The 14,456-nt window shown below is 31.4% G+C and overlaps 1 protein-coding gene across 1 annotated transcript; it reads left to right on the forward strand.

Annotated features, from left to right (window-relative positions):
- Positions 1-9,968: 9,968 nt before the first annotated feature.
- LOC137822433 (uncharacterized) lies at positions 9,969-13,358 on the forward strand. Its single transcript, XM_068627320.1, has 2 exons — positions 9,969-10,936; positions 11,009-13,358. The coding sequence occupies exons 1-2, from the start codon at positions 9,969-9,971 to the stop codon at positions 13,356-13,358; spliced, it is 3,318 nt and encodes a 1,105-aa protein (XP_068483421.1).
- Positions 13,359-14,456: the final 1,098 nt, after the last annotated feature.

Consider the following 14,456-nt stretch of genomic DNA (forward strand, 5'->3'; position numbering starts at 1 on the left):
AAAAAATTAAAACATGTATGAAGATAGAGGTGGACAGGTATGTATATATTTATCTTCGTCCTCAAACCAAATTTAAAAACTCAGATATTACTCATATTCATACGGTTGGGTTGGGCTCACTTCTTATGTGGAGGCCCAGCCCAATATTAATCACCTTTATGTTTTTTATTCTTCAACAGAGAAGGTAGTCAGTTGAGTGAGAGAGAGAGAGCAAAGAGAGAGAGTAGAGAGAGAGAGAGAAAAAGAAAAGGAGAAAAGAGTGAAGAGAGGAAGTTTTGTCTAGCTACTTTCGGTCGTCGCCGACACTTTGCCCATCATTGGATCGGGCTGAGATTTTGTCAAAAGGTTCATAACTTGTGGTAGTTCAATTTGATCATTCGGATATTTGAGAAGTTGTTTGAGCAGTGAGAAATTCGTCTCACACTACAACAACGCTTTTTGAGAATGGAAAATTTTCCGATCGTCGCTGCTGCTTCGTCCATCGTTGGATGGGTCTGGGAATTTGTCAGCAAATTCATAACTCGTGGTGCTTCAATTTGACCATTCAGATTGTTGAAAAGTCACCGGAACAGTGACCTATAGGCCGTGTACAGTAGCTATGATTTTTGTGAATTTTCTGGTTTATTGTTCTCTATTTTACCTCTGTTGACTTGTTATTTAGCTGATTATTAAGCACGGTTTGTGTTGTGATTTGAGACTCTCCTGTAACCTTAATTTTGATCATAGTGGAGCTTGATTGACTGACTTGTGTTCGTTGTTTTTACTTCTCGTATTGAGAAGATTTTCTAAGTTAAAATTTGTGTTTTCCTTCCATGTATTTTTGTTGTTGCCATTATTTGTTATTGGTACTCATAGATTCTTGTAAATTGGATTACTTATTATTATTTGCTTATTGCTCTGATTGAGTTATTATTTCACTGTGTTGAATTTTTCATCACATACCCATACCCATGTTCATGAAAAATTCTCATCAAAATTAAAAGAGTTAAAGACAATTGATGATGTTGTAGCATTTGATAAATAATTAGAAACATTGATTATCAAAACACAATCGCACAACTTTCCAATTTATTACATTGTTACTGTAGTTGATTTACCATTATTTAAAGTTGTAACGATAAAAGTAAAAAGATCTCAATGGCAAATGTTATTGTATGGAGCGAGAATGTCTCTTTTTTATACTCTATTCCTTTCAAGACGATTTCTCCGTAGTGTGGATGATCTCTCTTTGATGCGGAATGAGGGCACACTTGCAAAAGGTGTTTTGACACTTTAAGTCACTTCTTTTGAATAGTTGAGGGTAATAAATGCTATTAAAAACATACATTTATTTAATTTTGACAACTAATTTATTAAAAATTATTCTTTCATTTTTAAATGAATTATTATAGAAACTTTTAATTGTATATATAATAATCTAGAAGGGATAATAGATTGTATTTCAGTTAGATTCTATGGTATGGAACATTGATATTATAACTCTTAACATATAGTGAAAGTATTACAATTCTATTGTAACTTAACTCTTCTAAATTCTGAAATCGACAATAAAATTAATCTGGTTAACAAAACTCATCTATCAACAATTATTTCACTCACAGTTCAACATGTAATATTAGGTCTAATGGTAATACACTTTTTTTTAAGTAGAAATAACTTAGTATCAAATACAACCTGAATTGGTCATACCCAAAGGGACATGTCGAAAGGTCAGGAGGTGATAAATGTCTAATTTCAGTAATATTTCATATTAAAATATAGGCACTTATGAGAATTTATTGCTAATTTACATATAAAATAATCCCTAATTTATGAATTTATACCTTTTTTATATTTTTTGTGATCTTTATTTGAATAAGAGTATTTTTCAAATTTGGTGTTAATTGCAGATTTCTAAGGAAAATTGGAGATTTGAATTTAAGATGAATGATTTAAGCTAAAAAGATAAAGATAGAAGGTCCCAGAATGGAAAAGATGCAAAGAAAGATTGAGCTTTTTTATGTTTTATCATTTAGCCCATTAGCGCGACACAAGAAGCAACCTAACCCAGAAAACTACGATAAATAGAGGGCTAGAGACTCAACTGTAGTGTGCCAGATTGAGAGGAAAACACCATAGAGTGAATTGTAACCCAATTGGGAGAATGGAAGGTGCTAGAAGTATGCGTGCTAATTCTACCCTTTGGGATTTGAAGTAATCCGCTCAAACTCTTATGTATTGAGGTGATATCTTATATATTAATATTCAGTTCTTGATTGATTATTGGTATTGTTGTTTTACTTTTAATTTTTCGTGACACCTCGATAGTTAAGGGACATTCTTAAGAATTTTATATGCGAGGAATCGATATAAATGATTTTTATACGGGCTTCAATTTCAATCAAAGAACTTAATATTGACATGCTAATCAAAATACTTGAGAGTGAGAGAGATGAAACTAATCCTTATTTTTCCAATTGAAACAACTAATTATTTGTTTGTTTTCTTATTGATCAGTGCCAACACAATTAATTCAAAACTCTTTTAATTGTTCTGTTTTTATATTTAGCGATTATTGTACTCGATAATTCATTGTTCCTTGTGAGATCGATATCCGTCCTTAGGGACAATTATTACTTCTTACAAACGCGGTGCACTTGCCGTAAAAAGTCATCAGGAGGTTAAGAAGTCGAAAAAAGAAAAGAACGAAAGAGATGTTAGTGGAAATCTTACGTGAAAAGGCATACATGTGTCAATTTTAATAAGAAACACATATAGACAACAAATAAAATTAATTAAGTGTTAAAGGAAAAAATTATAAAAATAGAAAATCAATTAAAATAGATGATAAGTAGAAGATTTAATATGAAGTGACAAGCTCAATAAACTCTTATTAACGAGTAGTATAAATAGATAAAATATTTAGTTTAATAGTTTAATTTTTTCGATGAATGATTAAAATAAATTCTAGTTAAGCTTTAGAGAATTTCTACTTATACAACAGAGGAAAAGAAAAACGAAAAGGATAAAGCAAGGATGGAAGACACTCTTCCCTGTAAAATTTGTACAAGTACACACCCCTTTGAGTTAATGATAAAAACTAGATCTAAGAGTATAAAATAGTAATTTGAAATGAATAATTTATTGAAAAAAAAACATGTTGATGTTCTAAAATAGTTTAAATAATAGTGAAAGGGCTTTGGTAATGATGATGATAAGAGAAAGGAAGGAGTTTGATTTTTTATGCGCTTTCAAAATCAAGGGTCCATGTGCACCATTCTCCGTGTTTATTGCATGGAGCAAGTGGCAAGTGAATTTGTTTTGAATAAGACTAATGTTTCACCCAAAAGGAAAATTAAATATATGATTCAATAAACTATCTTCATTTTCGTGGTGAAAACAAATGAGGAAGTTATGCTTATATAATGCATTTATGAACATAATCTTTTGTGTAATAAAAATAAAATTACGATTAACTTGGTAGAAAAAGAGAGAGATAATACTATAGAATAAAACTTTATTGATAAATAATGAAGAGAGAAGAATATAAAATAGTTTTGAAAAAAATACTCATAATTTTGAGTAGCACTACATTTTGTAATGATATTAAGAGAGCAACATATCCAAATTATTCAACTTTTGCATAATTGGGGAAGGGTTCACCGCTGTACGTCACTCAAAAAAGGAATCGTACGGCTACGGGTTTTTTCATAATTATTCAAAATAATAAAAATAAAAATAATAAATAAATATTAATTGGGACATAATCTAACCCATCCATTTTAACTCAAATTTAACATCTTAAAATTTATATCAATCATTTAATTCAGAGTTAACTAAATATAAATTATTCAAGTATATTTTTTTTAAGAAAAGAATTAAAAAAATCAAAGTATTTAAGAGATGTTTCAACTTATATAAAAAACAATCTAAACTAAAATTTATATATATATATATATAGCTAAACATTATAACATATTTCCTAAAAATAATAATCTATAAGAGTCTTTCATAACTAAATTATATACACTAGCCAACATTAATCATTACAAGTATCACTTAATATTAGTGAGTGTGTTACTTTGATTTTATTTATATTGGACCAAACTTTTGAAAAAAAATAGTTTATATTAATTTTAGACAAATAAAATAAATATATTAAACCATTAGCATAAAAGAGTGTGTGTGATTTCAATAATTATTTTATAATAGACCATGTGTTGTACAATTTATTCTTAAATTTAATAAAAGTTGACCATGTAAAAAATAAAATTAAAAATTGAAACTTATAATTTTACTAGATTTTAACAAAATTTACTAAAATGACAATATTTTGGTCCGGTTAATTATAAATGAATTTCAAAAGTTGAATCCAAATTCAATCCTTTTATCTTTGTGAATTGATTTTGTTCAAACAAAAATCCATTTACATAATTTAACTCATTTGTTTTCAAAGGATACTTATAAATTTCAACTTTTATAGTATGTTTGTTCGATGTGTAAGGAAGGACGGAGAGGCGAGTGAGAGGAGTGTCTATTTGATTTTGTGTGTTTGAGGGTGTTGATGCGGATGGGGAGTGGGGTGAGTCCTTTTTTACTTTTCACTTTTGTGAGAAGATGTGCACTGATTACATTTGGCACAAGATGCAATTTTACTTTTGTATCCTTCCATCCATTCTAAATATATTAAACACTATAGGTAGTTCTGCATGCATTTTTTAATGGCTTTTCTTTTTTACACTGCTCAGTGTTAGCACTGGGTAGAAGAATCTTGACCAAAAAATTGTAGACCCATGAACGTGAAGTGTTTGTTAGTGTGTAAATATAATTAGGTTTGTGAGAGTTTTGCTTGTTGTGAAGTTTGCTCTTATGCCCAGAACGATGAAATTGGTTTGAGGAATGAGAGAACTGGTCTGCCTTGATTTTTTTTTTAGCAGTCCTGTACATTCAAAATCATTTAGAAACAATAAAATCGATTCTGGTGGTTGTTTTAGACAAACATAATTGATTTTTGAATTTTCCAAATACATAATCAATTTTCATATTTTTATAAATGGTGCAAAATCAATTTTCAATTTTCAAATTGTGCAAAATCGATTTTTCAATTTCTGAAATGGTGTGGGTGAAGGTTGATTTTTATAAGTAAAACAGATTTTCAAGAAAAGTGTTGAAATGTTAACTAACTTGTTATGATTTTTTTTTTCCTTATTGAATCTTGGATCTTGGGTGCTTTGGATCTTGGATCTGTTATAGTGGTTCTTTGCTTCTCTTTATCATTCTGTTTCTTCTTTTTCTTCTTCTTCTTCTTCTCCAGTACCCTTCACCTTTATTTTATAAAGTCAGTTGAAAAAACACATGTTGAGACAAATAATTAGGTCATTAATAACTACATTAATGCTAAAAATATACTACTTTATAAATATTAAAATCTATGTAATTCAAATGTGACCTTTTTCTGAAAAAAAAAATTCATATATTCTTCATAATTTTAAGTCTGTTGGTATTAATGGTTTGTTGAATATTATTGACAGTGATAAGATCAAATTATTGTGTTGTCTAAGTACGAAAACATAAGTAATCCATTTTTAATGTTTGTAAGTTTGAGATAAAAACTTTTAAAATTATTATATAATGACGCAAGCATGATTTATTTTTCATAAAAAATGAGGACTATCTGCGTATATTTAAAATTAATTTCATGCATGGCTACATGAATCTGCATCCATTGAAACTTAATACAAGTTGAGGTATTTAGAATATGTTTGAAAAAGAAATTAAAATTAACTTATTTACAATTTAAAAACAAGAATTTAATTAAACTATGTAGAAAATATTTTACAAATTAGTTTATGCATTAACAAATTTTATTTTATAAAAGAAAATTTATTTTTCTTCAATTTATCTTCTAGAAATATTTTTAAAAAAACTTATCCAAACAGACTCATTGTTCTTAATTTCTTCTATACTAACTCTTGCATAGGGTGCATGAATATATTTAGTGGTATTTTGGTTCAGATGTTGGATCGTGATCTTAGATTTTTTTATATTTGGTCGTGAGAAAAGTGAATGGATGAAAAAAAAAATCCAAAATTCAAATTGGAAAAAAAATGAAGGAAAAAACTTTAACTTTTTTTTTTAATTTTTAAGATGTTTTTTTCTTCTTCAACTATAGAAAAAGAAAACACATTGTTATTCTTTTCTTTTTTCAAACATTCTTTATGGGGAACATCATTTTTATGTGAATTAACAAAGCCTTCATACAATATTTTAATTAAAGCTTTTATCAAAATAAAAATAAGTTGTAGAAGTTTAAAGTTAAATGTGATTCCAATTCACTAAAATTCGTTAAAAATAAAATTTTAATATATGGCAACTAATTATTTTAGTATCTAAACTTAGTTTTTATAATAATTATTTTAGATAGTTAATACTAAAAATAATTATAATTATTTTTTGTTTTAAATAACTTATTTGATATCAAACATGCATCGTTCAAATTTAATTTCGAACATTTATACAATTGTGAAAAGTACATTATTCACGCAAAAAATAATATATGTTTAAAGCTATATAATAACTATAGTATTTAATTAAATTTTAATTTTATTGAATTAAATTAGACTTAATATTTAGTCAAAAAATTATAAAATATTTATTTAAATAATTAATATACATTAAAAAAATTATATAATTAATTATATAGGTGAGTTATGGAGTAAGTTGGATATTATAGTATTATTTGCACTTCAAAATAGATTAAGTCAGTTACACAAAATCCCCATTTGCTTAATTTTATATAAAAAAAAAGAATAATAGACAATAATATAATTTTATTAAAATATATATTAGAATTTATTTATAAAATCATTATACCTAGATTTAAAATGAATTTCACTCATGTGATTTAATTTTTTTATATAATCATTTATTTTATTTTTTAAAGTAGTCTAATTTAATTCATTGACGGGAATAAGAAAATGATATCGAATGAAGGTCAACCATAATAATGCCTAACAATAATCGAAAGAGTCATTTCTAAAATTAGTGGAAGTACTTTTAAAAAATTTCTTATTTTGGCGTTAAAAATATGATACTTAAAACTTTGTTAAATTTGACGTTCATATATTTAAAATATAATATATTATAGCATTAAAAAATAAAATACATAAATATAATCACAATACAGTAATATAATTTTATCTAATATAATTTTGAAATTAAAATGTAAATAAATCAATAAAATATTAAATACTTCAAAATATAAAAAAGATGATCGTATGTCACTTTTATAGTGTAGAATGAATATTGAACCATATAAGGGGCATTGTAGTAAATTTCATGACTTTTTTTATTGGAAAAAACAGTGTCACAAAATTGTTTATTGTATTGTAACACGGGCCACCAAATATATTGACTTTTTGTATCAAACTCATTGCAGAACAAATATTTATTTTACTAACATAAGAAGAATACTAGATTAATATTCTTAATTTTTGTTTAGGAATAATTATACTTATTTTCTTGAGATTGGGGTTAATTATACTCACACAATTGATACTTTTTTTAAGTGTATTCCATATACTAAATACATAATGTGTATAATTCACAGATAGAAATAGAAGAGGTACGTGGATTTTTTAATTCCAAAATGTAAGAATAATATATAAACTAAAATTGTGACTGTGATACAAATTTTTTAGTTGTGATATTTTTTATTTGTTTTGGTCTCCAAAGTTATAAATATAAATATAAATAAAATTATTTATCATACATTGGTTTGTAATATGCACTTTGACCTAGTAAGTTTTAACTACAAATCGATCTAAATTAATTTGTATAAGAATTAAAATATATTCCTTTTAAAAAAACCATAACTTTCCGTGATACACATTTTTTTTTCTTTATATATATTTTTCTCTCTAAATATTTCTCATCTCTTTTCATTTTCTCTTTCAATCTTCATCTATTTTAGAATCTAATCGGACCACGTTGTAGCCGATGAGTTAAGAACATTTTTACTCAATTAGATTTTCAAACAGAGTAAATTCATTTTTGCTCTAAAGATCATTTGTTCTCTGTTTTTCTTTAGGATTTAGTCATCAATCTTGGTGGGATCAGTTGAGAAGATTAATTCTCTCAACTTATTTTACTATATATTGAATTTTTGTTATGTTTGGATAACTTGTATTAGGCTCGTAAATCTTGAAGTTTATCTGTACTGTGGGGAATACAATTCTAGAAGTTGTTTGGAAAGCAAGTAATTAAGGTAAGGGAAACTAACTTAAATTTTTAATAGCACCCTAGGTTAGATGATCTGGATGTGGAAGGGACGTGGTCCCAGTATTCAATTTCTCTTGTAGGGATGTTGTGTGTTTATATATTGTGTCACTTGTTTATATATTATTTAAACTGATATAAATATTAGATTTTGATGGTTTAGTATTTAAGTGATGTTTTGTTATGTTAAACAGACTTTTAAATGTTGTGGATCACGTTTTGAATGATATTGTATGATGAAAATGGTATGAAATTGAATTAATACATTTGAGATAATGTATGGATTGATGTATGTATGTGTATTAAGTATTGATGTTTATGTGATAACATAGATCTACGAGCTTCATTGATGATCTAAGTCACATAGACTAAGATATTAGGTGGTGAAAAGTGGTGAAAAGTCGATGGAGGAGTTCATGCACACCGTGACATATGAGATGCACGACTTGGGTTGTATTGAACTTATCCTGATCCTTTCTATTGGACTCAATGATAATCTTTGGATCAGGTGTTAGTCTTTGGTAAGTCTTTTAAAAGGCGTCAGATGTTATTTTGTTTGTTGAATATCCTGGATGTGTAGATCCATGTAAAATCTATGTGATTGTTTTATGTTGGGATTTGAAGAAAATTGAATAATTGAGAAATTGATCCATGTAATTTAGTTTTTTCTTTTGATTTAATTGTGTATATTATAAAAATTTATTTTCACTAGCTTACCCTTACTTTTCTTGTTGTATTGTGAAATGTGCGATGATTGTACTATATGTACACGAGTAGATGATCACATAGGTGTTGGAGGTCCCGAAAAGCTTTAGGATGTTCTTTTGAACTTTATATTATAAATATTTACATTTCTATAAGTCCTAATCAGATATTAGAAATATTTTAAAAAAACTCTAAGCTTGTATAGAAATATGTAGAACCTGTGTTATAATAGTTAGATGTACTTTTTTTAGTGTTACAAAATGTCTTGTTTAATTTAATTTATTTATTGTACTGGTAGCCTAAAACCGAGAGGTATAGGCCGAGAACTACATGTTAAATAACCAAAGTGATAAGTTAAAACCGAGAGGTCTAGACCGAAACCTGAAAGGATAATAGAAATTATAATAAAACCCAATTTAAATAAGGAACTTGCACAAGGGGGTGTAAAAATAATAAAAAGGTGTAAAAAGAAAGTCCAAAAGTACTGTAGAAGGCCCATCAACGAAACCCTATAAATAGGAGGTCAGCACAAGAAAAAGGTAAGAGTGATTTTATCTGAAAAACCATTAAATTGTTTCTGACTTTGGCATCGGAGCGACTTGCAAGTACATCCCCCCACCTGTGAGGAATACTAGCCGAAAGGAGCAGCCGAGAAGAGCAGCCGAGAGTGCCAGCCGAGAAAAGTAGCCGAGAGTCCAGCCCAGGAAGTAGTTCAGCCCAAGAGGAAACCGAGAGTCCAGCCCGAGAAGTAGTTCAGCCCAACAGGAAATACCATTTTGGTCGTCTTGTCATTTTGGTTCGAGTGTTCTTGGTCCCTTTTTGTAAGAACATTTTGGCGCCCACCGTGGGGCCGAGAACTAGTTAGAAAGAAAGGTAGAAGACAAGATGGATCAAAGAGAAGAACAAGAAGGAGAGCAAGCAGATAATGTCAGCTGCAGAAAGAGTTTGAGACGTTAAAAAAGAGTAATGAAGAAGAATTGAGTGTGCTAAGAGCCGAAAACGCACGCATGAGGAGAAAATTACAAGAGGAGACAATTTTGAACGCATCATTTGAAACCGTTCAGCCAAGAGCACAAGTCAATGAGAGGATTTATCATAATGAAAGTTCCCAAACGAAAAGAAGATTGCTCGGAGATTCTGAAGTTTTTGCAGGAGCATCTTCAAGAAAACATCCCTTCTATGATGTTATAGTTGATACTCCATTGCCTGACAATTGGAGAAATTTAACTATTGACAAATATGACGGAAGCACGGACCCTGATGAACATGTTGCGGTATATACCACACAGATCAGTTTATATACATGGAACGATGCTATTATGTGCAGAGTGTTCCCTACAACGTTAAAAGGGGCAGCATTAAGTTGGTTCACACGCCTTCCGCCCTTGAGCATAGATTGTTTTGATACATTGGTGGAAAAGTTTGGAGCTCAGTTCGCAACCAGTCGTCCCCATCATCTAACCTCGATTGCTTTAGTGAATATAAGACAAGAAAAGGGAGAGTCGTTAAGAATGTTCATGGAACGCTTTGGGAAGGTTGCCCTGGGAATTCGAAATCTCAGCCCAGAGGTTACCATGCATCATATGATAACAGCACTAAAGCCAGGGCCGTTTGCTGATAGTCTCTGCAAGAAACCTGCGACTAATTTAGATGAACTAAGACAACGAGCGTCGAAATTCATGCAAATGGAAGAACTGAAAGAGTTTCGGAATCAGGCAAGGATGGATGGAGGTGAAAGAAAGGTGATAGAAAAAGAAAGTGGACCTATGGCTAGAAGAGCCAGAGAAGAATTCAGAAGCCGAAAGTTCCAGCAATACACACCCTTGAATACAAACAGAACAAGAGTCCTACAAGAAGCCATGGCGGCAGAGATAATACCACCACCTAGAAAAGCACGAACACCGGAAAGGGCCAACCACACCAAACATTGTGAATATCATAAAAATCATGGCCATCATACAGAGGAGTGTGTCGGGTTAAAAGATAGAATAGAAGAATTGATTCAGGCTGGGCAGTTGAAACGTTTTGTTCAATGAGGAAATGTTAGACTGAGGTCAAGTCCGGAGAGAAGATTGAAAGGAATTGAAACAGGAGAGAGAAGGGCAGACAGATTTGAAAGAGAAAAAAGAATAGAAAAAAGAGATGATAGAAGAGGTGGGAGATCAGAAGGAAGAAATGATAGAGCTTACCAAAACACACAATCAGTAAGGAGAAGTAGGGAACGAAGTTTGGGGAGACCCGTCAGGGGGTTTATAAATACTATTTCAGGTGGTTTCTCTGGAAAAGAATCATCATCAGCAAGGAAACAACATTGGAGAAGTATAAGGACCATTAACCACATTTTCAAAAGAAGAACTTTGCCACCAATGCTTTTTACAGATGAAGATTTTCAAGAAATTGATCCTGATCACGACGATCCTATGGTGATAACAGTAGAAATAGCCGAATATGCCGTCATGAAAACCTTGGTTGATCAAGGAAGCTCAGTTGATATTCTGTTTTGGGATACTTTCAAAAGATTGCATCTAAAAGAAGAAGACATTGTACCTTTCCGAGAACAAATCATTGGCTTCTCAGGGGAAAGAGTCAGCACGAAAGGATATGTGGATTTGATGACTACATTTGGAAGAGGGAGTAAGACTAAAAAAATCAAAATCAGATATTTGGTGGTGCATGCTTCTATATCATATAATGTGTTGTTAGGACGATCTTCTTTGAATAAGTTGGGAGCAATAGTTTCAACACCACATTTAGCAATGAAATTTCCAACAGAAAAGGGGGAGATAGCAACAGTCTATGTTAATCAAAGAGATGCTCGAGAGTGTTATGCGACCGGTTTGAAGATGAATTTGAAGACACACAAAGATACCGAAAGAATGGTGGCAATGGTGGATTTGGACCCAAGATTAAATGATGAAAGATTGGAACCAAAAGAAGAGACTACAGCCGTAGTATTAGGCCGGGACGAGAAGCAATGCACTTATATAAGTGGAAGTTTGCCCGAAGAATTGTTAAACAAACTTATCACATTGTTACGCAATAACAAAGACTTGTTCGCTTGGACACCGTCTGATATACCCGGAATTGATCCAAAGGTAATTTGTCACAAGTTATCGGTATGTCGAGAAGCGAGACCGATATCTCAAAAACGAAGAAAGTTGGGTGAAGAGAGACGAAAGGCAGCAATAGAAGAAACTGAGAAGTTAATGCAAGCTGGTTTCATTAAGGAAGCTCAATATACGACATGGTTATCCAATGTGGTGCTTGTCAAAAAACCGAATGGAAAGTGGAGAATGTGTACAGATTATACGGACTTGAATAAAGCTTGTCCGAAAGATACATATCCATTGCCCAACATAGACCGATTGGTAGATGGGGCGTCTGGACAAGAAATGATGAGTTTTCTCGATGCTTATTTAGGATATAACCAAATACAGATGTATGAGCCGGATGTGCCCAAAACAGCTTTTACCACAGATACGGCAAATTATTGTTACAAAGTCATGCCTTTCGGCTTAAAGAATGCTGGAGCAACGTATCAGAGATTGATGGATAAGGTGTTCAAAGATCAAATTGGAAAAAACATGGAAGTATATGTGGACGATATGGTTGTGAAATCAGAAGAAGTGGAGAAACATTTGGGAGATCTTGAGGAGGTGTTTTCACGCATAAGAGAGTACAATATACGTCTCAACCCAGAAAAATGTGTGTTCGGCGTCAAAGGTGGGAAATTTCTAGGTTTTATGTTAACCAACAGAGGGATTGAGGCTAATCCTGATAAATGCGAAGCAATTATAAAGATGGGGAACCCGAAAAACCTGAAAGAGGTGCAGAGATTAGTGGGAAAATTAAATTCATTGTCAAGGTTTTTACCAATCTTAGCTGAAAAAACTAAACCGATAATAAGCTTGTTAAAAAAATCTGAAACCTTTGAGTGGAATGAAAAATGTGAGCAAGCCTTCTCTCAAATCAAAAGTATGGTAGCTGAACCACCAATCCTAATCAAACCTGAGTTGACCCAACCCATCATAGTTTACTTAGCAACTTCCAATGAAGCCATAGGAGCAGCGTTAATCCAAGAGAATCCGGACCAGAAACCAATATATTTTGTAAGTAGATCCCTTCAAAATGCTAAAACCAGATATCCCAAAGTAGAAAAAGTTGCCTTAACCTTGGTGTACGCCGCAAGACGTCTTCGGCCATACTTTCAGAATCATCAGATAATTGTGAGGACAGATTATCCAATATCAAAATTTTTGAGAAAACCAGAACTTGCAGGTAGAATGGTGACATGGTCAATGGAGCTTTCCAAATATGGAATCAAGTATGAACCGAGAGGACTAATCAAAGCTCAATCCCTTGCGGATTTCATCATCCAGATGCCGACAACAGCATAGCAGGAGCAGTGGATATTGTATGTAGATGGCGCGTCAAGCAAAAAAGGAAGCGGAGCGGGGATAGTACTTGAAGGACCAGACAACTTCGAAATAGAGATGACATTGAGATTCGAGTTCAGAACATCCAACAACCAGGCCGAATACGAAGCTCTTATTGCAGGACTACTACTGGCGAGAGACATGGGAGTTGAAAACGTCATTTGCAAAAGTGATTCTCAGCTCTCAGTGGGACAGGTACGAGGAGATTATCAGGTAAAAGATCCATTATTGATGCAATATTATCATAAGGTATTAAATGTCATGCAATGTTTCAAACAAGCTAAAATAAAATATATTCCGAGAGAACTAAACATGAAAGCAGATTCATTATCCAAATTGGCAAGTCAACAGCGGCAACTCCAACACAATTCGGTTATACAACAAACCCTCAGTTATCCGACAGTCGGTCTCGAGGAATGTTGCAACGTTACCACAACAATAGATGAATGGATAGAAACATATATGGAAGCCATAAAGAATCAAGAGCAAGGTGTTCAACTGGATACAAAAATGACAAAAAAAATAGCTAGTTTTGTGTTAATTGGAGATGAATGATGACTTTTTACGGCAAGTGCACCGCGTTTGTCAAAAGTAATAATTGTCCCTAAGGACGGATATCGATCCCACAAGGAACAGTGAATTATCGAGTACAATAATCGCTAAATATAAAAACAGAACAATTAAAAGAGTTTTGAATTAATTGTGTTAGCACTGATCAATAAGAAAACAGACAAAGAAGAATTAGTTGTTTCAATTGGAAAAATAAGGATTAGTTTCATCTCTCTCACTCTCAAGTATTTTGATTAGCATGTCAATATTAAGTTCTTTGATTGAGATTGATACCCGTATAAAAATCATTTATATCGATTCCTCGCATATAAAATCCTTAAGAATGTCCCATAACTATCGATCCCTCGCATAATTATAAGAACAACTTAGAACGAAGCTCAAACGTTTAATAGCAATTAACATTTCAAGTCTATTCCTAGCACTCAAATATGTTAAGTATTGTTGTTTTGGTCCGAACACTAAAAATACCTCCCGGTCAGATTTAAGATT

The sequence above is a fragment of the Phaseolus vulgaris genome, chromosome 9, assembly GCF_000499845.2.
Source record: "Phaseolus vulgaris cultivar G19833 chromosome 9, P. vulgaris v2.0, whole genome shotgun sequence".
In the NCBI taxonomy this organism is placed as follows: domain Eukaryota; kingdom Viridiplantae; phylum Streptophyta; class Magnoliopsida; order Fabales; family Fabaceae; genus Phaseolus; species Phaseolus vulgaris.